The sequence below is a fragment of the Aquarana catesbeiana genome, linkage group LG05 (assembly GCF_042186555.1).
Source record: "Aquarana catesbeiana isolate 2022-GZ linkage group LG05, ASM4218655v1, whole genome shotgun sequence".
NCBI classification, from domain to species: Eukaryota; Metazoa; Chordata; class Amphibia; order Anura; family Ranidae; genus Aquarana; species Aquarana catesbeiana.
In genome coordinates this window covers 186212819-186237334 of record NC_133328.1, presented here as the reverse complement: position 1 = coordinate 186237334, position 24516 = coordinate 186212819, and the positions used below count along the sequence as shown (strand labels likewise).

The following is a 24516-nucleotide window of genomic DNA, read 5'->3' as shown; positions in this document are numbered from 1 at the left end:
TTTTTGCAACCAACATTATTAGTAATTAGCTCCCAATGCTTGGCCTGTCCAGCCTACTCCCAATTGTCTTCAGAGATGAGGTTGATGCCATGAAAAGCACTCTGCTTACACTATTGTACAATACTAAGCCCAATGTTTGAAGTTCACATTTCAGGCTAACCCACGTAACATCCAGTCCAGTGGGGCCTGGCCTCCAAAACCAGGCTGATTCAGATAGCTGCATATAGAAACCATTTTAGGAGGTACAGCGAAGGAAAGTATTCAGACCCCCTTAAATTTTTCACTCAGTTATATTGCAGCCATTTGCTAAAATCATTTAAAGTGGGGTTCCACCCAAAAAAACAAAACTACATGAAAAATCCTAAAAAAAAAAAAAAAAATACAAAAAAACATTTGGATATATATATATTTTTTTTACTTACCTCTAAATGCCTGTTGCTAGGGGGTCCCTTGTAGTCTGCCTCTTCCAGTGCCTGGACTGGTGACATCACTTCACAGGAAGGGCTTGGCTCTGCTCCCTCCCTCCTGTCAATCATCTGGGACCCATTACAGGTCCCAGGTGACTGAGCGGCCAATCACGACGCCGCATGCGCAGTGGGTGCCAGGCTGTGAAGCCACAGCCTGGCGCCCACAGTTGCAATGCCTGCGCCGCTGAACGGAGGGGGAGACGAGTGGGGCTTCGATCCCCCGCATCACTGGACCCTGGGACAGGTAAGTGTCCAATTAAAAGTCAGCAGCTGCAGTATTTGTAGCTGCTGACTTTTTTTTTTTTGACTGAAACTCCTCTTTAAGTTCATTTTTTCCTCATTAATGTACACACAGCACCCCATATTGACAGTAAAAACACAGAATTGTTGACATTTTTTCAGATTTCTTAAAAAAAAAACAAAAAAAAAACCTGAAATATCACATGGTCCTAAGTATGCAGACCCTTTGCGGTGACACTCATATATTTAACTCAGGTGCTGTCCATTTCTTCTGATCATCCTTGAGATGGTTCTACACCTTCATTTGAGTCCAGCTGTGTTTGATTATACTGATTGGACTTGATTAGGAAAGCCACACACCTGTCTATATAGGACCTTACAGCTCACAGTGCATGTCAGAGCAAATGAGAATCATGAGGTCAAAGGAACTGCCTGAAGAGCTCAGAGACAGAATTGCGGCAAGGCGCAAATCTGGCCAAGGCTACAAAAAAATTCTGCTGCACTTAAGGTTCCTAAGAGCACAGTGGCCTCCATAATCCTTAAATGGAAGACGTTTGGGACGACCAGAACCCTTCTTAGAGCTGGCCGTCCAGCAAAACTGAGCTATCGGGGGAGAAGAGCCTTGGTGAGAGAGGTAAAGAAGAACCCAAAGATCACTGTGGCTGAGCTCCAGAGATGCAGTCGGGAGAAAGTTGTAGAAGGTCAACCATCACTGCAGCCCTCCACCAGTCGGGGCTTTATGGCAGAGTGGCCCAACGGAAGCCTCTCCTCAGTGCAAGACACATGAAAGCCTGCATGGAATTTGCTAAAAAAAAAAAACACCTGAAGGACTCCAAGATGGTGAGAAATAAGATTCTCTGGTCTGATGAGACCAAGATAAAACTTTTTGGCTTTAATTCTAAGCGGTATGTGTGGAGAAAACCCAGGCACCCAGGTGGTGGCAGCATCATGCTGTGGGGGTGTTTTTCAGCTGCAGGGACAGGACAACTGGTTGCAATCGAGGGAAAGATGAATACGGCCAAGAACAGGGATATCCTGGACGAAAACCTTCTCCAGAGTGCTCAGGACCTCAGACCTGGGCCGAAGGTTTAACTTCCAACAAGACAATGACCCTAAGCACACAGCTAAAATAAGGAAGGAGTGGCTTCACAACTCCGTGACTGTTCTTGAATGGCTCAGCCAGAGCCCTGACTTAAACCCAATTGTGCATCTGTGGAGAGACCTAAAAATGGCTGTCCACCAATGTTTACCATCCAACCTGACAGAACTGGAGAGGATCTGCAAGAAGGAATGGCAGAGGATCCCCAAATCCAGGTGTTAAAAACTTGTTGCATCTTTCCCAAAAAGACTCATGGCTGTATTAGATCAAAAGGGTGCTTCTACTAAATACTGAGCAAAGGGTCTGAATACTTAGGACCATGTGATATTTCAGTGCTGTATGTACATTAATGAGGAAAAAAATGAACTTAAATGATTTTAGCAAATGGCTGCAATATAACAAAGAGTGAAAAACTTAAGGGGGTCTGAATACTTTCCGTCCCCACTGTATCTTGAATTAAAAAGTAGTATAGAGGCATGGTGGGAGTAAGACCAGTTTCTACTGGGCTAGCCCACAATTTTTATTTTTTTGCTTTCCAGTGTCCAATCTGTAAATGCGCAGTATACCCAAACAGTCTCTGAATTCCTGTGTCCTTCAATGGCAAAGATAAAAAGAAAAAGCCAGTGATGTAATAAGTGCATGCTGGTATTGGGCACACAGCAAAATATTAAAAACAAAAATCAGCATGACATTTCAGTAACCACCATTTGCAGAAGAGGTCCATACACATATTTCTCTAAGTATAGGCTTAATTTAGACAACCTCTGCCTGTTAGGCAAGGCAAACATGACTCCTACAGCTGGTTATTAGTATGGGAAACTAAAGGAGTAAATTGATGCATGCAATAAGTTGTGCTATTATTAAACAAAAACACATTTTTATTTCCATCACTGCTGGCTGTAGCTCCACCCCCAGGCTGAAGCCTAAATTACAGGCGCTCCTACATGGGAGGTACAGCCAGCACCAAAGCTACCGCCTACTTTGTGTCCCACCCCCATTCCCTTCTATAGGGCATGTTGCTGACTGCAGCAGAACACACAGCTCCCTCGTAGGGGGGCTGATGAGGTACTGGGGAGAGAGACACGCATTTTCATGGATTATTACAGCAGCAGTGACTGACTGCACATGGCATGAAGAGAAGGAAATGAATGGAGCCCAGATCTAAGCAAAAGTCACTGTGATCCATTTGACTGCTTAGTGCACTCAGACAAAAAGACATGTCAGTGTTGGTTCAGCTATGTGATTTATCTGCTGTAAAAATAACATTTGCTCTAGTTCATAAGGGATACACGGGCCCAAGAGATAAAGTAGTTTACAAGGATTGCCATAAACAAACGCCCCCAGGATGCTATGGGTGCCAGTATATTTATTTCAGGGACTTTTATAGCGCAGTCAATTTACACAGCGCTTTACACATACATTGTACAATCACATCAGTCCCCACCCTCAAAGAACTTACACTAAGGTCCCTAACTCACATTCATACATATACTAACAAGGGACCATTTGGTGTGTGGGAGGAAACCGGAGTATCCAGAGGAAACCCGACAACAAATGTTCGATAGGAGCTTGTTGTCTGAAAGTCCGGCCGTGTGTAGGCTCCATCGGACATTTTCTGTCGGAATTTCTGACAAACAAAATTTGAGATCTGGATCTCAAATTTTCCGACAACAAAATCCTTTGTCGGAAATTCCGAGCGTGTGTACACAATTCCGATGCACAAAATTCCACGCATTCTCAGAATCAAGCAGAAGAACTGCACTGGCTATTGAACTTCATTTTTCTCGGCTCATCATACGTCACCGCGTTCTTGATGTTCAGAATTTCCAACAACATTTGTGTGACTGTGTGTATTCAAGACAAGTTTGAGCCAACATCTGTCAGAAAAAAAAATCCAGAATTTTGGTGTCGGAATGTGCGATCGTGTGTACGTGACATTAGGATCAAGTCACATCTATGCATGGTGTTCTTGCCTCAATTTGCGTGGGTTTTTTTTTGCTTTACATTCACTGTATATAGCCGGTTGCTGAGGAGTGGGTGGGGGAAGCCGGTCACCACTTCCTTAACTGATGAGTCATCAGCTGTCACCGGAGTTCCCTGCTGAATGTAAAAAAGATTGGCTGGCTAAAATAAAAAAAATTCAAAGAAAAAAAAATGATGTGGAGTCGTCCCCACGCCGTTTTTTTTTTCTTGAATTTTTTTTTTTTAGCCGGCATTGTCGTTTGTTAAGGACATAGCAACTGGCTATATACAATGAATCTAAAGCAAGAAAAAAAAAAAAAAACACAAATCGTGGCAAAACAGTACTTGCCTTTCGGATGTGGGTCCATCGCACTATATTGCATGCAAAATGCTGAAGGAAAAAAAAGTCCCCGACCCTTTCCAAAAAGGTAGAGGCACAAAACTGCATTTCATGTGAACCTGTTCCATAGAAACCCATGTAAAAAAATATGTCTTGCGTTTCTGCAAAAAGCATGAAAAAAAACGCATTGGTGTGAATAGAGCCTTACACACAGTTTTACCTGGAGTTGGGATTTAACCACCGGAAGATTTTACCCCCTTTATGACCAGGGCATTTATTTTGCTAATTCAGCACTGTGCTACTTCATATGGTACGGTCATGCAAACCCAATATGCAAATTTAATTTATATCATTTGTTTTCTTTTGGTGGTATTTATATAGCAAAAAAAAAAATCCAGTGGTGATTAAATGAAAAAAATACCAAAAATGTTGAAAAAGAAAAAAAATCCCACAACAAAGTTAAAGAAGAATTAACATACCAGTATATAGCTGCCACCAATTTGCAGTATAGTTATTGTGAGTGGGTCGGGCAAGTGGTAAAGAAGTACTAGCACAAATCCCTCAAGTCACTTCAAGCAGGATAATTCACCCAGTATAACATGAAGTGACTTGGATACAGCGATTCTTTGTCAATTAGGAGCTTTTGCATTCTAATGTGAAAGGAGGGCAAAACTTAACATTTAAAACAGCCAATCAGAAAATAATCACATTCATTAAACAGTATTAGATTAATTCAGGCACACAGAAGATAAAGAAGTTCAAGTATATTTTATTTGAGGTGGGAGATGTACCACAATACATTATTGCCAAAAGTTCATCAGTACAAAATGTTTTGCAGCTGGCAAAAAAAGCATAATGGATCTTCTTTTGATTTCACTATAAATTACTTGTACAGTACTCGGTAAATTCAGAACTTCAACTCATTTTTTTCTTGTAGCTAAAATTGAGCCAGTATTAGAAATTCCTGAAGAAGGTAAGGCATGGGTTGTAAGAGGAGGTAGCTGGTGAATCAAGGGATTTCCATTTCTCTCTCAATACCCACATATTTCAGAGCATCAGCTTGACTATATCTAAAACAAAAACAAAAGACAAATTGAATTTACAATTGTAAGAAAACAGACATGCCAAAACTCTGTGACTGAGACAAGAATAAAACTAATATCAAGGTAACTCCAGAATTCCCACCACACAAGTCGGTGCAGAACCTACCAGCCTGCATCCTGTTTTTGTCACCAAAGAGTCTGAATGAGAAGCAAAACAGACATGCTCAGTCTCGGCAAGGAAACCCTTCTCCTTGGGGTATTTACTAGGTTACTAGTCTAGTTAACAGTAAGAACAAAATGCAATAACTATAATAATCCAATTTTTACAACCACAATCTTAATAATGTTCTTCCTTCAGGGGTTCAAACATTCATGGACACAGTATGCTAGTTTTTTTTTCTACATAGCACCACAATGTGCATAAACAATGTCTGTAGTCTCAGATGATTAGGATATTCATGGGAGACCAACACAACAGCCCACCCAAGTACACCAGTTATGGGTGTTCACAATCCGAGTTTGGACCATGCTATCAATCAGAGGTGTACCCATGCAGTGCAAGAGTTAAGGAAAGGTAACTTTATGCATCTGTAGAGCTCTGGATTAGAGTAAACCTGATGCTTTCCCTGCATGGGCAAACCACAGACTCACTTTTAGGCCTCATGTACACTGGACGTTATAAAAACCCCATTAGCTTTGCAGTGAGTTTTTCAACTTTTTTGCAATAGCGTTTTACCGCATTAGCTTTTTTTTTTTTTTTTTTCAATAGATCAAAAACGTTAAACGCTGGTGAGTGAAGTTTTTGAGCGTTAGAGTTTTTACCGCTGAAAATCGTCTCTCAGAACCCACTCGTTTTTTTTTACTGCTCAAAAACGCTGATAACAGCCTATGTGTGCATGGACACATAGGATAACATGATGGAGAGTTTAATGACTGTAGAAAAAAAAAAAAAGTCTACAACCAAAAACATCCAGTGTACATGAGGCCTAAAGATTAGCAGGAGACAGGCGAGTCATCATCAATCATCACTGGTTGTTAGGTTTTGCATTAGCATAAGGCCCCTTTCACAATGGCAGAGTCTGCCAGCCGATCTGCCCGCTCAGCAGGGGATCTCTCCCCTGGACATGGGCACAGCCTGCATTCGGATAGAAACAGACTACCTGTCCATCTCCAACTGACTATCATCCGATCCGAATCTGTCTGTTTTAGCGGACAGGATTGGATCAGATGTCAACGGACACATATTCAATGACATCCGCTGCTCCATAGAAAGCAATGGGTGGTCTGATTGGGTCTGCATGAAAAACTGACAGGTGGACCTGATCGGTCTGTCAGGTGAAAGGGACCTAAAAGAGTACAGTGTTCCATTTACAGTAGTTTCAACGTGTCTGCAGTTACAAGACTGCTTTTTTTGCTTGCAAAAAGATAACCGTTTTAACTATTCTCCAAATGCCATACATACCTATAGTCAAAGAAGAGTTCTTCACCTGTCTGGATTGCTCTTTTTGCAAAAATTCCTATTCTGTGGTCACCGTTCACCATCATTACTGCAACAGAAATAAAAGACTTTCAAATCAGGTAAACCACTTGCACTTGTCAGTACACATTTCTATTCTTCTACAGTGTACCTGCGTTAACGTGTCACTATACCCACATCATAAAAAATATCAGTAAATGTTGAATTACATGCTGTTCATACTCAGTCATGAGATTAGTTCTCTGTATGCTGCAAATAACCTGGTTGATCATGCTGTTCTCTGTCTCCCCCTCCTGTCCATGTCTCCATTGCAGTTAGAAATTTTGCAGAGCAGTGTTGGTAGATAGTGCACATGCTCAGTTTTCAGTGTATTTTCTACCCTGAGTATTTCCTTCCTATCACATCTGAACAGATAATGTGACTATAGAGTCACATGTGGGTGTATACAAAGTGGTAAATGACATACCACTCCTACCCTCCTCCTCCTTCATGTCCACTAACCAGCTAAACACAATGGGGGACGAGAGATTACATCTTGATTGAGGGAGGCTTCACCTCCTTGTTATTCTAAGACACAGGCTGGAGAGTGGAACACAGCCTGTGACTGACAGAATCCACCCACACCATGTTATTGCCAAAAAATAATAAAGATTTTACAATGAAAAGGGAGACAGTACCGTTACAATACAAGAGGGTTAGGAGAGCCCTTGCTCACGAGAGCTTACAATCTAATAGGTGTACTTCTACAACTACAAACAAAATGCAGAAACTTTTCTAAAACATCAATACATATTATTAGGTTCATTTACATTATATGTTTTGTAGAAAAGTTTATTTTTTTTTAGTTTTGGAGTTTGGAATGGCTCAGACCTCTGTCACTTTATTTGTGTTTTCTTAGCCCTTCCTGTCCCAGAAAAGGGTTGTGAAATCTCTAGAAAACCATAGAAATTCTACTCTTGAATAGTTCTCATCAAAATAGGTGATCCCAATGGAAGATTTACCCTTGCTTTTTGTTCTGGTCACAACTATAAAATGTAATGCCCAGTACACACAGTCGGACTTTGTTCGGACATTCCGACATCAAAATCCTAGGATTTTTTCCGACGGATGTTGGCTCAAACTTGTCTTGCATACACACGGTCACACAAAGTTGTCGGAAAATTTCGATCGTTCTAAACGCGGTGACGTAAAACATGTACCTCGGGACTATAAACGGGGCAGTGGCCAATAGCTTTCATCTCTTTATTTATTCTGAGCATGAGTGGCACTTTGTCCGTCGGATTTGTGTACACACGATCGGAATTTCCGACAACGGATTTTGTTGTTGGAAAATTTTATCTCCTGCTCTCCAACTTTGTGTGTCAGAAAATCCGATGGAAAATGTCCGATGGAGCCTACACACAGCCGGAATTTCCGACAACACGCTCCGATCGGACATTTTCCATCGGAAAATCCGACCGTGTGTACGGGGCATAAGAGTTCCCACCACTCTTTCTTGATGACCATTATCACTGAGAATCAAACAGAGGGTGAATCTAGCTAACAGGACCCAGGTAGTAATAAAACTTAAAGGGGTTTTACCCCTCCCTGTTCCATATAAAGCAAATTTTTTGGTTATACATATACTTTAAGTTTGACACATTTAGGACTATAAAAGAATAAACAATTTCCATTTAACGCTGCGGACAATTTGCTTGTATATGGATTTGAGGGAAAACGAGTACGGAGGAGCCACACTCCTGCGTGGCCCTGGTATAGGAAACACATCTCAGCATTGTGCACATAACAGACCCTTCACGACCAACATAATTCACCACATACCTTTTGCATAGCAGTTTGGATTCACAGAATGGTTTGCAAAGCGAATTTTGTTTCCTTTGCGGGTTGCATCAACTACAAAATCTAAAAGAGAAATAAAATGAAGAAGATTGTACAGGTACGTTACTTACATTTCAACATACAGAACATGAAAACATACAAAACAGAAGTTGCTTTGTGACCCACTGGCCAATTTACAACAACACCTCCAAGAGGTTTGCTGAGGCCAAGAGAAGCATGCGAGTAGCTCATTTCTACATAATTATGGCACAACAATATACTGCATTTGGTGAAGATGTTGTGCAGACTCCTGTCACCTCCACCTGAGCAGAATTCAAGTTAACCACATCCCTAATATCACCTGTTCACCACCTATGAACCTGAATCATTTTTACAATTCTGCCATGGACTGGGTTTATTCAGCAATAACTTTGTCATTACCTAAAGTGGTTGGAAACCCTTACATACACCCAGTGAAATAGCAGACCTTAGGTGATACACAGATGAAAGAGGAAGTTACTTCTAAATGTTTTAAATGTAAAATGTGTAAATATAGGTTAAATGTATAAAAATGTTAACAAAAAAAAATAATATTATGGTTTTTTTAAAATAGAAACAAACCAAAAAAAATAGCGCTCGCTCGTCCACACCCTTTTTCCTGGCCTGCTGGGCAGCGTGATCGGATAAGAGTCTGGTATGGATTTTGGGAGAAACCCACGCCTTTTTTTGGTGTTGGGGGTTCCCCTTAAAACCCATGCTAGACCGAAGGATCTGGTATGGTCTTAGAGGGGGAACCCATGCCATTATTTTTTTTTTTTTAATTTCCCCTTTAAGATCATCAGAGCACAAGTCGCATGTCAAAGTCGGATCAGAGACCGCGATCCGACTTCAGTGATATTCAATGGGCTGAAGTAGGATCAATGTCGGACCAAAGTAGTGCAGGGAGCATTTTCAAAGTTGGACCGACTTGTGTCGGACTAGTTAAGAAAGCTCTCATAGGGAAACATTGATTTTCACACGTTATGCGACATGAGCTCCCAATGTTGGAGCGTTTGTCGTACCAGTGTGAACCCGGCCTAAAACTGTTTTGTTTTTTTTTTTAACCAACAGTAGCACTGTGTACACAGCAACTCCGGCTTTGATTAATTAGAGCTGAAAATTGCTGTGTAGTGGGAGAGACTCTCGGCAGCAGGACAAAAAGCCTGAACGTGCTTATACACGTCCTGTGTGATATAATGATGTTTTTTGGGGCGTCTGTAGCATGTCCAAAGTCTTTAATTAAAGGAAAGTGCAAGTCACACTTCTTTCTAAAGAGGAATTGACTATTCCAATTATTCCCTACTGTAGGCAGATCATTTCTAACAGTCTGCTGTCCTGGCAAGCTAAATGCACAGTTGATACCAGAATTAGCTTCTGATCGGCCTCTCCATTTTGTTAGACAAGGTTGGACATTTCCATTGTTATTCTCCATACTGCCATATTCTGAATCAGTCACACGTTTCCTAGTTAGGAGGGGAATAAAATCCAGGTACATCCTAATACAGTAGTAAGTGGCAAGCATTGTTCCACAACCTGGAGACTTAGAAGGTCTTGTCAAGCTTACCATTATTCAAGTTGAAGAGAAAGCTGCACATGTATTTGTCATACACTTTGCCTCTTCGGTCTGCTTCATCCTGAGATATGATCTGTGGAATACAGCATATAGACATGAACACCTAACTGAAAATATACAGTACAACTATATATAGACATTTCTAGTTTAATCCTGTCGGAGTGATGCGCTTCACTAACCTGAATGGTACTAAGACAACTTTTATTATACTGTTAAAAAATAGAATCTTCACATTTTTCAACTTTATTTGTACACCATTTGTGATATATAAAACATTAAAGTGATTGTAAAGTCATTTTTTTTTTTTGAATAACAAACATGTTATACTTACCTGCTCTGTACAGTGGTTTTGCACAGGGCAGCCTCAATCCTCCTCTTCTCAAGTCCATCTACGGCTCTCCTGGCTTCTCCCTCCTGTCGAGTGCCCCCACAACAAGCAGCTTGCTGTTGGGGCACCCAAATCAAGCTGCAGCCATTCAGCCATCCCACCCCCTCTCTCTTCTGATTGGCTAACTGACTTTGATTGACAGCCGCAGGAGCCAATGGTGCCGCTGCTGTGTCTCAACCAATTAGGAGGAAGTCTTGGATGGCCGAGGGACTCAGACATCATTGGACAGAGATGGAGCTCAAGTAAGTATTCGGGGGTGCTGCTACACTCAGAAGACTTTTTATCTTCATGCATAGAATGCATGAAGATAAAAAAAAAAAAACCTTCTGACTTTAAAACTCCTTTAATCCCTTGTCTCCTTGAAGATCAGAAAAGCCATACACTGCATTATCAATTATCACTAACCTGTGTTTGACAAGGTAATAGAGTAATTCACATAATACAAATAACCCGTGATCTCTTCCATATTTCTAGCTCCGTATTCTACTCACTTAGCTTTCGGGTCCTGGGAGAGCCCATCAGCACACATGCCATGAAAATGCTGCACACGGCAGAAGACTGGGTAATTCTCCAGCTTTCCTATTAGTGGTCTTTGCATGTGCTTGCCAAACCCTGCATGTGCACATATACTGGGAACCCCAGCACTTGCGCAGATGTGCCGCAGGGCTCTCAGGATCACAGCCCTGTGGCACATCACCTGCGCACATGCCGGGGGTGGTAAAGTCTCGCCTAGGTGAGCAGAGCACACATGCTGACTCGCAGCACAAGTAAATGCTTAAGGGAAGAAAAAAAAAAAAAAGACCTTCCATTGCTAAGGGGGGGGGGGGGGGGGCAAGCAGGGGAGGACAACTTCCCAACTAGGGCAAAGGTCAGCTTTAAGTATTGCATTCAGAAGCAAAGCTGAAGATTTCAATCTTACTCAGCTGGCTTTACATTTTTCACTTTGTCTACTTATATAATAGCATCAAGTCTGCACATTGCACTCACTAAGGGCCCAATACTGAGTAGCTTTACCTCCTAGCAACCAATGAGCTCTCGCTTTCATCTTTCTTAGTAGAAAATGTCAGAACAAGTGATTTGTTGCTAAGAACTATAAGCTCTTTTAGACCTTCATTTCACACAATATAGGAATCTAATATATGAATAAAGCAGTGTGAATGCACTCCACTAAGGGAAGCAAGCGCCTGACCCACAGCTATTGTGGAAATAGGTAGCTGTAGCAAAGAGAATATATAGCATTTGGTGTAGATTTTTTTCATTTATGCCTAAGACTAAAAAATATAAATCTGCTATTCAGCTCTATTCACAATGCACATAGCTGAAAAAGTCAGAGGTGGACGCACTTTCCTGTCTGCTCATACAAAGCTGTATGGGTTTTTTTGTTAAGACAGATGCTGCAGCTAAATGAAGAGGTAATGCTTGGCTTTAGTAGAGATCCTAACAAGAAGCCCTATTTGACCCCGTGTCCCCAAGTAGTTTTAGGTGAGATATCTGAAAAATACAGCAGCCTAAGTGTTCTTATTATTCATGTGTAAAATTAACATTTTATACAAGTTCTTAAAAAAAAAAAAAATCTTTATGTTTTTAAACATTAAAATAGTTTACAAAAACAATTATAGTTTTGGTTTTAGCTGCTTCACCTTGATGCCAAAAGGGGAGCTTAGCAGGCAAAGCAACCTCATAGTAGAAAAAGACTAGTTTATCTACGGACGTACAAAGGTGAATGGATTCTTTAGAATCTATACATTTTAATAAACAGGCTGTACTTTTAACTGTAAAAGTTTGGATCAACCGTGGCACCATAAAAGTCCTGCTTCTGCTGTAAACAAAGATTCTCTAGAAAGATTTATCCCAAATTAGGGTTGAGCCTCTATACCATACCTATTTAGGCCTGTCTCAGTATACCAGTTACTCATAAACTTCATTTACCTGAAGCTTTTCATTCATCCGATGATTATGCCATTGTGTAGCATACAAAGATCTGCCCTGCCCAGAGCAGCTGATCATCAATTAAACAGAAGGAATAATTAGCCAGTTTAGTTCCACACTATAGGCAAAAGTTGGCTAGAGAGTGGTGCTATATATCTGGGAGGGTGTCAACAGATGTTCTCCCAGAACCCCATCCCCTGGTGAGCACATCGGCATGCTCTGACTGCTGTGTCCTTCAGACACAGCTGATCACAGATTGGGGTAAAGGGCCAATCACAGAGGCCCTTTACCATGTGATCAGCTGTGTCCAATCACAGCGGATCACATATAAACAGATTTGCCAGTTATCGGCAGTCCTTTCCTCACGTGCAGTCTCTGTGTGAGCAAAGGAGTGCCAATAACCGACAAGGCTGTCAGCACTGTTTACACTGATCATTAGCGCAGACTCATCAGCGGCCATCAGCGCAGACTCATCAGCGGCCATCAGCGCAGACTCATCAGCGGCCATCAGCGCAGACTCATCAGCGGCCATCAGCGCAGACTCATCAGCGGCCATCAGCGCAGCCTCATCAGCGAAGAAAAAAATGACTTATTTGCAAAAAAATTTTTTTACAGAAACGAAGAAAAACTTTCTTTTTTGGTAACATTCTTGGTATTTTTTCATTTGTTTAGCAAGAAAAAAAAAAAAAAAAAAAAAAAAAAAACCCACTGGTAATAAATACCACCAAAAGAATTATAAAAAACATAATTTGGGTACAGTGTTGCATGACTGTGCAATTGGCAAGAGGAAAAACGGAGGGGACTTTGGACTTTTTAGGCACAGTGACACCAAGTATATAGCAAAAATAATCATTTCTTGAAAAAACACATAAATAGAACACCAGTTAAAAACCACAAATCATCTAAATACAAAAAGATATTCAATAGAGTTGTTGCTATACAAAAGCCATCTAGATACATGAATAATCGGACATGAGGATAACCATCCAGAGTAGATACAGGTCCGAGAAAGTGGTTGAATAGCAGATGATTAATTCATATCAAAGAGATGCTCAACATGTTGCGCGTGTCTTCACGCTTCTTCAGGAGCAGAAAATGAGTTGTGGCTACCAGGGTAAATAGAGTATAATTAATATATAATCGTCTAGCAGAACAATAAACAAAAATAAGCATAAAAAACAGTGCAGATGGTTTGAGAACCTGTGCTGGTCAGACTGCAGCGGCAAGGGCTAGGTCACCAGAGGGGGCAATGAAAAGTCACCACGGGGGCGTGCAGAACATAGTACTGTACTGTATATGGGAGGTAAATAATAGTAGAAAATTTAGAGCCCATGTAATAGCCGAGTAAAAAACAGAAACAGGACAGCGGAAAAGGGGGGAAGGGTATATATGGTCATATAACGGGACACGCAGTTGTAGGAAAAAGGACGGTACAAGTGAGCTGGGCAAAAAGCACCACACGTGTGGTCCAATAAGGGTATGTAGATTATTAACATAGCCTACAAAAAAATGTATAAATATATTAAATTGAATTAAATATAGGGAGATAGTAAGATAATAGAAAAGAGTAATGGCCTTAAAGCGGGGTTCCACCCAAATTTTGAACATTATCTCTATGCATTCTCTTCCTTGCCTAGATGCTGACATGCTGTGTAAAAAAATTTAAATCGCCGTAATTACCTTTTTTATCTTCTTAGCACTTCCTGGTTTTCCTCCCATGGGAGTAGGCGTGTTTCTAGCCTCTCCCAGACCTCCCACAGTCCCCTGGGAGCTAGTCTCAGGCCTCCCAGCATGCATTGTGCAACAGCGTCATCACAACATCTCGGTGAATGCTGGGAGCACAGCATTCACCGCATCCAGGAAATACATGCTTGTGGGCTTCAAATGCCCACAATGAAGATGGAAACCGCCTTCAGTGAATTTTATAAGTTATTCTTTACAACGAAATCGGACACAGGCGGACTTATTACACAGAACATGTGAGTAGATAATCATGAGAAGAAAAGTTTGTGAATGAACTCCAAAAAAAAAAAAAAACGATAGATAGGTGGACCCCCGCTTTAATATCTCAAATGTAGCATAAACAACTCGCCAATAGCTGGGTTGCTAAGAGAACTATATATAGTAGAAGCAGTTGATCCTAATAAGGCTAATGTTGATGGGCATAATGCGTCAATAACCAAATGGTCCAAAAGTAACTAGGTAGGTGCAAAGGCCAAAATATATAGGAAATAATTCTGGAAGAGAAGCTACATGCGCCTAAAATAAAACACAAAAAGGCGATTGAAGAGACAGTGTGAATAAGTGAAGTGGCCTCTGTACTGATGAGGCCAGTTCCTAAGAGTAGGTAAATCATACCTGGGTAGTGTGGGAGTAGGGCAAGCAGCATGTAGTGCTGTCCGTCTGCGATGTCAGCTAGTGCACAATAACAGGACGTGGTCCTATTTAAGTGCACGACCCGCCCGTAATCAACTAATCGGTGTCGCCGACGTGACGTCATCCGGTCCGGCCGAGAACTTCCATTGCGCATGCGCGCCGCTCAGCTAGGAGCGCCGTCAAAACACAGACGACACACCTGCTGGGAGGAAGGTCGTACACAGCAAGGGATAACACTGGCCAGCAGGGGGAGAGCATAAAGACTCCCACGCTGGCCAGTGTATGCGCCACAGCACCAGATGGAGAGATAGTGTGACGCTGGGCGGGCCGCGTGGTAACTAAGAACTTGCCACCAGATGGCGCCCGTCCAGGCCAAAGCAGATAGATCAGCAGAGGAAAACGAACATTGAAATAATCAGAATAAATTGCAGTTTAGCAGATATGTATAGACCAAATAGACAAACATCAACAGATATTCATGACAGTAGTGCTCGGTGCTTAAGGCTGAAAGCCAAGCTTTGACAGGTAAGTAGACCAGATATAATTATACAAATTCTATATACATATAGGTGGACTTAGATGGCACAGTAGAACTAGAAGAAAAAGAAGACAGGGTAAACATGTGTAAATGAAAATAGGACTGCAATATTTTCTGAGGCAAATCGCCTATACTAAACAGAGACAGACTGTTTCAGAAATAGATTGATTAAAGGAAAGGTTTATAGGACTGAGCCTCATTAATGCCGGGAGCACGGGTGGCATTCAGATGTTCTATCCAAAGTGTCTCGTTTTTAAGTATTTGTTTATCCCAATCGCCACCTCGGGGGTTCTTGGGAATCACTGCAAGAACAATGAAAGAGACCACCGAGGTGTCGAATTTATGGTAAAGGTCCAAATGCCTACTAACTGAAGTGACCATTTTGCCCGCTCCTGAATAATAGATATGATCTTTGATACGAGAACAAAGTTTCCTAATAGTTTTCCCAACATAAAATGCTCTGCATTTGCATGTCATTAAATAGACTACACCCTGGGTTTCGCAGTCAGCATGAAAAGTAGGGGTAAAAGCTTTCCCATTAGGTAGTGTAAAACAAGTGCCTGTGCGAATCCAGGGGCAAAAAGTGCATCTCCCACACCTGGTAATACCATTGGGGTGACGCTGAGCTATAGAGTTGTTAAGATAATGACTCGACGTGAGTTTGTCCAGTAGGGGTCTGGACCTACGGAAAGTGATAGCTGGAGTAGGGGGTGACATATTTAGCCAAAATGGGATCCTCCTGCAGCAAAGACCAGTGTGCTGTTAGGACATCCCGTAATTCAGCGTGATGTTGGGAGAATCTGGTAATATATCTTACAATTTGATTGGAGTTGGGGGTCTTGGTCTGGTATAACAGAGTTACGCGATTGGCGCAAAGCTTTGTTGTATGCGAAGGAGGTATTTACTATAACCCCTTGCCCTTAGCCGGTCAAGGAGTGAATTAGCCTGTAGTTTAAATTCCTCAGTGAAAGTACAGTTTCTACGAAGTCTTAAATATTGTGCATATGGTATGCTGCGGACGAGAGTATATGGGTGAGCACTCTCAGCATGTAAAAGAGTGTTGCCTGCCGTCTCTCTTTTCGGAAGAGCGTAGAGGCCAGGCAACCATTACTGTCTTTAAAAATAGTAAGATCAAGAAAAGTGATTTTAGACCTATCACTAGAGACTGTGAACTTAAGGTTGAAGGAGTTACGATTCAGGATCTCAGTAAAGGTGTTCAAGCTCTCCGCGGTGCCGGACCAAATGATGACTAGGTCATCAATATAACGTAGCCAGCATAATGCCTGGCTCGTATATTGCAATAGATTATCATCCGAGAAAATTATTATTCAGGAGGGGGCAAAATGGTCACTTCAGTTAGTAGGCATTTGGACCTTTACCATAAATTCAACACCTCGGTGGTCTCTTTCATTGCTCTTGCAGTGATTCCCAAGAACCCCCGAGGTGACGATTGGGATAAACAAATACTTAAAAAAGAGACACTTTGGATAGAACGTCTGGATGCCACCCGTGCTCCCGGCATTAATGAGGCTCAGTCCTATAAACCTTTCCTTTAATCAATCTATTTCTGAAACAGTCTGTCTCTGTTTAGTATAGGCGCTTTGCCTCATAAAATATTGCAGTCCTATTTTCATTTACACATGTTTACTCTATGTCTTCTTTTTCTTCTAGTTCTATTGTGCCATCTAAGTCCACCTATATGTATATAGAATTTGTACAATTATATCTGGTCTATTTACCTGTCAAAGCTTGGCTTTCAGCCTTAAGCACCGACCACTACTGTCATGGATATCGGTTGATGTTTATTTGTCTATTTGGTCTATACATATCTGCTAAACTGCAATTTATTCTGATTATTTCAATGTTCGTTTTCCTCTGCTGATCTATCTGCTTTGGCCTGGACGGGCGCCATCTGGTGGCAAGTTCTTAGTTACCATGCGGCCGCCCAGCGTCACACTATCTCTCCATCTGGTGCTGTGGCGCATACACTGGCCAGCGTGGGAGTCTTTATGCTCTCCCCCTGCTGGCCAGTGTTATTCTTTGCTGCGTACGCCCCTCCTCCCAGCAGGTGCGTCGTCTGTGTTTTGACGGAGCTCCTAGCTGAGCGGCGCGCATGCGCAATGGAAGTTCTCGGCCGGCCGGATGACGTCACGTCGGCGACGCCGATTCGTTGATTACGGGCGGGACGTGCACTCAAATAGGACCACGTCCTGTTATTGTGCACTAGCTGACATCACAGATGGACGGCACTACATGCTGCTTGCCCTACTGCCACGCTACCCCTACTCTTAGGAACTGGCCTCATCAGTACAGAGGCCACTTCACTTATTCACACCGCCTCTTCAATCGCCTTTTATTTTAGGTGCATGTAGCTTCCATTCCAGAATTATTTCCTAAATATTTTGGCCTTTGCACCTACCTAGTTACTTTTGGACCATTTGGTTATTGACGCATTATGCCCATCAACATTAGCCTTATTAGGATCAACTGCTTCTACTATATATTTTTCTCTTAGCAACCCAGCTATTGGTGAGTTGTTTATGCTACATTTGAGATATTAAGGCCATTACTCTTTTCTATTATCTTACTATCTCCCTATATTTAATTCAATTTAATATATTTATACATTTTTTTTGTAGGCTATGTTAATAATCTACATACCCTTATTGGACCACACGTGTGGTGCTTTTTGCCCAGCTCACTTGTACCGTCCTTTTTCCTACAACTGCGTGTTCCGTTATATGACCATATATACATTTACCGTAGTAAGTATTTATTTTGCCCTTTCCTACTCCCCCCCTCCCCCCCCCCCCCCCCCGTTTTTCCCTCCTTTCCCTTTGCCCCCCCCCCCCCCCGTCTTTCCACACACCCCTACCCCTTCCCCCCTTTTCCTCTGTCCTGTTTCTGTGTTTTACTCGGCCATTACATGGGCTCTAAATTTTCTACTATTATTTACCTCCCATATACAGTACAGTACTATGTTCTGCATGCCCCCGTGGTGACTTTTCATTGCCCCCTCTGGTGACCTAGCCCTTGCCGCTGCAGTCTGACCAGCACAGGTTCTCAAACCATCTGCACTGTTTTTTATGCTTATTTTTGTTTATTGTTCTGCTAGACGATTATATATTAATTACACTCTATTTACCTTGGTAGCCACAACACATTTTCTGCTCCTGCAGAAGCGTGAAGATACGCGCAACATGTTGAGCATCTCTTTGATATGAATTAATCATCTGCTATCCAGCCACTTTCTCAGACCTGTATCCACTCTAGATAGTTATCCTCATGTCCGAGTTCTCATGTATCTAGATGGCTTTGTATAGCAACAACTCTATTGAATATCTTTTTGTATTTAGATGATTTGTGGTTTTTAACTGGTGTTCTATTTATGTATTTTTTCAATAAATTATTATTTTTGCTATATACTTGGTGTCACTGTGCCTAAAAAGTCCAAAGTCCCCTCCGTTTTTCCTCTAGCCATTTTAGATATAGGACGCGGCACTTTTATATTGATCATGTATCCACAGTACCACTCTGTGCTAGGATACATTTCTATTTGAGGACTGTGCAATTCTCAAAGTGAAATGGAACTGAAAGCTGAAAAGTGGCCTGGGCAGGAAGGGGGTGAAAGTACCAGGCTATTGAAGTGGTTAAACTGACTGCTAAAGGGTAACACAGGCAGTTCTCATTCCAGAAACTTGCAACAAAATCTAAACAAATTACGTACATCCTTTATGTGTACAACTAGTACAATGCTGTGCATTTGTGGATATTTTCTTGGCTTACCTCTCCACAGTATTCAGAGATGAACTCGTTCTTCTGTACAGGGTCTTTGATGAAGATTCCCCAGCCAGCTACATCAGAGGGTGCCAGAAGCAAATGCTAAGAAAATAGAGAAGTCTCTAGTTTATACAGGTTAGTGTTTAAATTTTAATGGATGTATTTAGGTACACGAAAGAGGAGATTTGCTATGGGACATTACAGATGCTAATGCAACACAATACATTGCAGGTCACAGAGTCACCATCATATAAAGGAAAGCAGCTCGCAACAGCAAGACAGACAATCAAATATATGAAAATGGCAAGCATAAGCAGCAGAACCACAAAACTGCACCCGTTGCAAGGCACACATTCAATGGTATTATCATTCTTTGTAAGCCAGGAAAATAATGGAGTACATGAAAAAAGGTTAATGAGACTTGTTCTTACATGGTTATGTCCCAAGACAATTGAAAAAATAAAATGTTCTGAAATGGCCAGCTCACTTTCTGCAATGTTCCTAACGCCAAGGCAGCCATACCGCCCAATCACGTGCATCTATTGCAAGAATTCAAGTGGCCTTACCTAGCACTGGGTCCCTTTGCCAAATGCAGATGAAATAAGGCTTCAGGGCCAAGTGTTATTAGAAGAAGAGGGGAGGCAAACACAGACAGGGTATTTGTTACATTTCTCTAGCCCACAAGCAAGGCAAAATTACCATCAATCATTAGTGGAATCAAACCTTGACCAACTAATGGAGAATCAGGATCTAGTCAGCTCAATCCATGAGCTGCAGAAACATTTAATGGGAATCTGTCATGACAGAAATGTTTGTGTTGCAGCCACACAGTGTTGCAGAATTGGTTTTTAAAGGTTCAAACTCCCAGTCCACCATCCTTCTATTTGTTTTACTGTTTAGTAAGTGGCTGACCTGGAAAAGGACTGCAGGTCACATATCCCAACTTAACTAGGATGCATGTCCCAGGTCAGTAATGTACAAAGCAGTGTGGCAAGGATAACCATTTTAACCCCAGAATCTCAATTCTAAAACATGAAGTCAGCAGCGGCATTTCTATACTGATGGGTTCTCTTTGGGGGACACTATGTGTTGTGGTACTGCTTGTTATTCAAATGTTTTATAAGGTCATCTTATTATGAAACTATTTTCGAAAAAGTAAAAGTAAACGGTCAATGTGGAGCCAATATAATATGAGAGGGTTCATGAACTGCAGGGCAGATCAGATATGTACTTGTCCTCCACAAATCAGGAGAACAGAAGAGGAATTCTGACACTTTTACTCTTATTTACAGCATGTTTGTTCTGATTCAGAAGTAGTAAAGTCAGACGTAGTCAACCAGCTAGCATTCTCAGGAAGCAAGCCACAGCAGCCTCCATACCTCCCTCATGATGGTGTACTTTAACCTCTTCGTGCCGACCACCATACATCCCTATGAGTTCTAAAGGCTGGGAGGCAGGCATTCAGGTCATGTGACCGTTGTGATTGTCTGTCACATGATCGGAAAGTTTGCAAGTATGCATCGGGAGCTTACCGATCCCCCGCCGGCTACCGTGCTGGGAGCGCGCTCTCAGAACAGTAAGTAGTTTACACAGGTCCGCTCGGCCTTAAGGCCTACCCGCTGAGTAGCTGCATATGTGCATGCAGCTGGCATCAAGAGGTTAAGGGCTGCACTAATTTTCTAGGTTGATTTCTCACTTGAAGCATTATACTAGAAGAGATTAGTTACAGATGCCAAATACATTTTAGCTCATTTATTTCCCAGAAGATATGAAATAATTGTTAGCCACTCTAACTGGTGTTTGACTAGAATTAAGTTTGCCATTTTAAATCAGTGCTTGTTAAAATGCTACATCCCTGACTATCATGTAGAGCTTTAGTTATAGTATTTCCTGAATAACTGAGACCGCATACATTTAAATAAACATGCTCCTCCCTGTGGACTAGTAGTGACTTTGGAGCATGCACACCCAGAGCATCACATTCAGAGTCACCTACAAGTGACTATGACAGGCATTGGACTAGATTTGTAAACAAGCTGAACCAGCGAAGAATCAGTGGAACTCTCAGGGGACATCAGTAGCAAGGTAAAAAACATAGGTGTGCAAATTTGCTTGATTAGCTAGGACATACATTAAATGAGCATATGTATGTCCACTTATTCCTTAAATCACCATGAATAATAACGTGAAGCTTGCTTTAGATGAGTAGTAACTTATTGTTCTTCCACTTTAACATTACAGAAACTTAGAAAAACGACTGACCTTTTTGGATCCCCGTTGAATACTGCAGTTCTTGCATGAAACATTTTTGCTATCCCAGTGATCAGCAGCCCCACAGGTGAGACACAAGTCTGGGTCACACTCCCGCACAGCAAGATAACATGGACATTGCTTGGTGTTGCACTGGGCCTTACAGCGACATCCAGGGAACCTGTTTTGGCCTTAATAAATTTTGTACATTAGTGTGGTGAAAGGTGCAAAAAAGCCACAAAATTATAATACCATATACTTTCTATTTACTCTTCCTATATATTTTAGTAAAGAGCTATACAGTCATTGTGTCTATTCCATAGTTCCATTTACACCTCTATGTAAACTTACACTCAGAGCTGCACTGACAGAACTTCTCACAGAAATTCTGTGCAATCACACAGGGACAGGAACCATCACAGGGCTGGCGAGGGTGATCACAAGGCTGGTAATTGTAAACATGATTAGAGGAGCCATCTAAAAGAACATAAAACCAACAGAGAGCTGAAGCCAACACGACCTGAATTAAATCATAGCTATACCACTTTACATGTCATGATCAAGAGTATGTTTGATAAAAAAAAACAAAAAAAAAAAAAAAAACACACATAATGAAAAGGGGAGGAAATGGAACAGACATACTGTCACAATGAGTTGATTTACTAAAACTAGAGTGCGCAAAATATGGTGCAGATGTGCTTGGAAGTCAATCAGCTTCTAACTTCAGCTTATTCAATTAAGTTTTGACAAAAAAAAACAAAAAAAAAAAAAACTGGAAGCCGATTGGCTTCTATGCAGAGCTGCACCAGATTTTGCACTCTCCAGTTTTAGTAAACCAACCCCTGTGTCACTAATAGAACTGAACCCGAGGCAAATCCAAAAAAAAAAACACTAATAATAAACAAATCAAGAGAATGGCAGATCCCATACTCCTTATATGTCAGACTCACTTTTACTGCAGTTAAGATGAGTCAGGTCACCAACCTAGCTGTGATGTCTGGCAGGACAACGCTAAGCTTAATACTGGATGAAAAGTAATGTAAATCCTTAGGCAGGTAAAACAGATCCCATGTATATTCTTCAACTATGCAAGACGATATATACACACAATCAGTTTTTATAGACTACTTATATTTATTAGCCCAAAAGGTTATGAAAAAAGACTTTCGATTTCGCAAGTCAATCATCTCATGATGCAGAAGCTTGTTTAAATTTCATTATTAGTCAACTGAATGCAGAATTAATGTGATTCTGCATAGATTTCACAGATATCTTTAGGATTATATGATTGATCACATTATTAAAATCAGAAATACTATATACATACCTTTTTTTAGCTGTATTTTCCTGCAGTGTGCAGCCCACAGTCTATAAAATATAAAAAATAAAGTAAACTGGGCGCTGTTTTTCCCAACAACTGTAACCACAAAAGCCAGTGAATAAGGGATAAATACATGATAAAATATATACATACATCATAAAATAACATACAGAACAACAGTTCTGTTGAGGAAGAAACAAACTATGCCTGCCAAGTGAATACATTACAAGAATTTCTAGCAAACTGAAATGAAAGGTAATTATTGAAAAAAGTAAAATGTGGCTCGTGCAGTAATGATATACACTAAACTACATTTACCAAAACGTGGAGTTTACCTCTAAGCATTTTTAAATCCCTGGGAAATGTAAAGCTATTCATAGATAATCTGTGAGCTGTAAACCTCAAGCATGTAATCCATGATCATCTCTTCTCTGCCCTCCTCTTTCTGTTCCCCAATTGAAGATCAGCTCATAGTTTGCGAATCCCCCAACCCACTTTTGCTCACTTCCTCTTAGATTCCCCAGAACTTTTTTTGCTCTGCATTAATAGCTTCAGGTAATTTCTGTGGAATATTTAAGCAGGTTAATAAGGTTATCTTCCTGTTAGATGAGAGTGTTTGAGATTGGCAATAGGCCCAGCACTGCAACCAGGGAGATGTAACATGCTTACCCACACCCAGAAGTACTAAGTATTTGCAACAGTTGCTATAAAGGAATGGACTCCTTTTGAAAGGTGTAAGCTCTAAGACTGTAATTTTATTTATTATACTGTAATTCTATCCCAATTACTTAGCGATTCAAGGACTGGGAACATGCATGAAGCTGGGAAGTGAACCTACATACTTGTACCCTCAAAAACAAGCGGCAATAGTAGCTCTGATATTTCTGTCCCTTTGTCTTACAGGTATTAATTTGTTCAGAGGGCCTGGGGTGCCCAAACCAGGTCAGCGGGGATCGTTGGGAAAGTTGATGTCCTAGTTTTGGTATTGGAGGTTATAGCTGGCTAAATCCTTTTGTTGCAGAGCACAATGCAAAGGAAGCGCAGCCTCACTTTCAACATTTTTTACAATTATCTGGTGAAAAGCGCCAGTGAAAATTTAATAATTTAAACTGATTTTTTTTTTTTTTGCTCTTGTTCTAATTTTTTTTTTTTTTTTACATATTTCTGCTTTTTTTCATCTCTTCAATTAAACAAATGAAGCAGACAGAAAAGATACTAATCTAATCTACCCATTCCAAGACAGGTAGCATATCTTTCATTAGAGATCATTTTGAGAACGATGGAAAATTAATTTTAAATATTACACAAACTGCAAGGAGTTTATTAACTGCAAGCAATTTTCTTTTATGGAAAAAGGCGTAGAAGTCCTCTCCCAAGAGCAATCCTAACCCACCATCAATGGTGGGGTAAACTAACAAAAACATATTTTTATCACTGCTATTTCTTGCTCTACATCAATTTAGTTTATTAGCAATTATGGTTTGGCAGCATCTCACGGAACATGAACAGACCAAAACAGATCCCATCCATACATCACAAATTGTACCTGTGCTTCCGCTTCTTCTTCCTGGGTGGTGTGTCCACATCCTCAGCAAGGACCGGAGCTATGATACTTGACTCCTTTACTCTAAACTCGTATACCTGTAAAACATTAAAAGTAAACCACCGATGCCAATACAAAACTTTAATGCTTCCCTTAAGAGTGTTTTTCTAAGTAATAATAATTCACATGATTTTCTACACATGAAGAGTAGCAGTGGGGAACTTTGTGAGAAGTGTAACAGGGCTCCAGACTGAATGATAACTAGCAGGATCATTTTGTTTTAAATCCAACCTTAATTACCAAAGTCAAAGTTGAATGCGATTTTTGAGGGTC

At 41.0% G+C, this 24516-nt stretch overlaps 1 protein-coding gene across 6 annotated transcripts in view; it reads right to left on the bottom strand.

Annotated features, from left to right (window-relative positions):
- Window positions 1–4861: 4861 nt before the first annotated feature.
- Window positions 4862–24516, bottom strand: part of EZH2 (enhancer of zeste 2 polycomb repressive complex 2 subunit) — a 91075-nt gene continuing 71420 nt past the window's right edge. For all 6 annotated transcript variants that reach the window (XM_073630442.1, XM_073630438.1, XM_073630444.1 and 3 more), the window contains exons 12-20: window positions 24187–24281; window positions 22647–22687; window positions 21671–21796; window positions 21332–21510; window positions 19076–19171; window positions 10050–10131; window positions 8450–8530; window positions 6614–6698; window positions 4862–5178 (exon numbers count right to left, since the gene is read on the bottom strand). In XM_073630442.1, coding sequence (XP_073486543.1) covers window positions 5118–5178; window positions 6614–6698; window positions 8450–8530; window positions 10050–10131; window positions 19076–19171; window positions 21332–21510; window positions 21671–21796; window positions 22647–22687; window positions 24187–24281 — 846 coding nt within the window. In that variant the 3' untranslated portion in view covers window positions 4862–5117. The remainder of the gene's footprint in view (window positions 5179–6613; window positions 6699–8449; window positions 8531–10049; window positions 10132–19075; window positions 19172–21331; window positions 21511–21670; window positions 21797–22646; window positions 22688–24186; window positions 24282–24516) is intronic.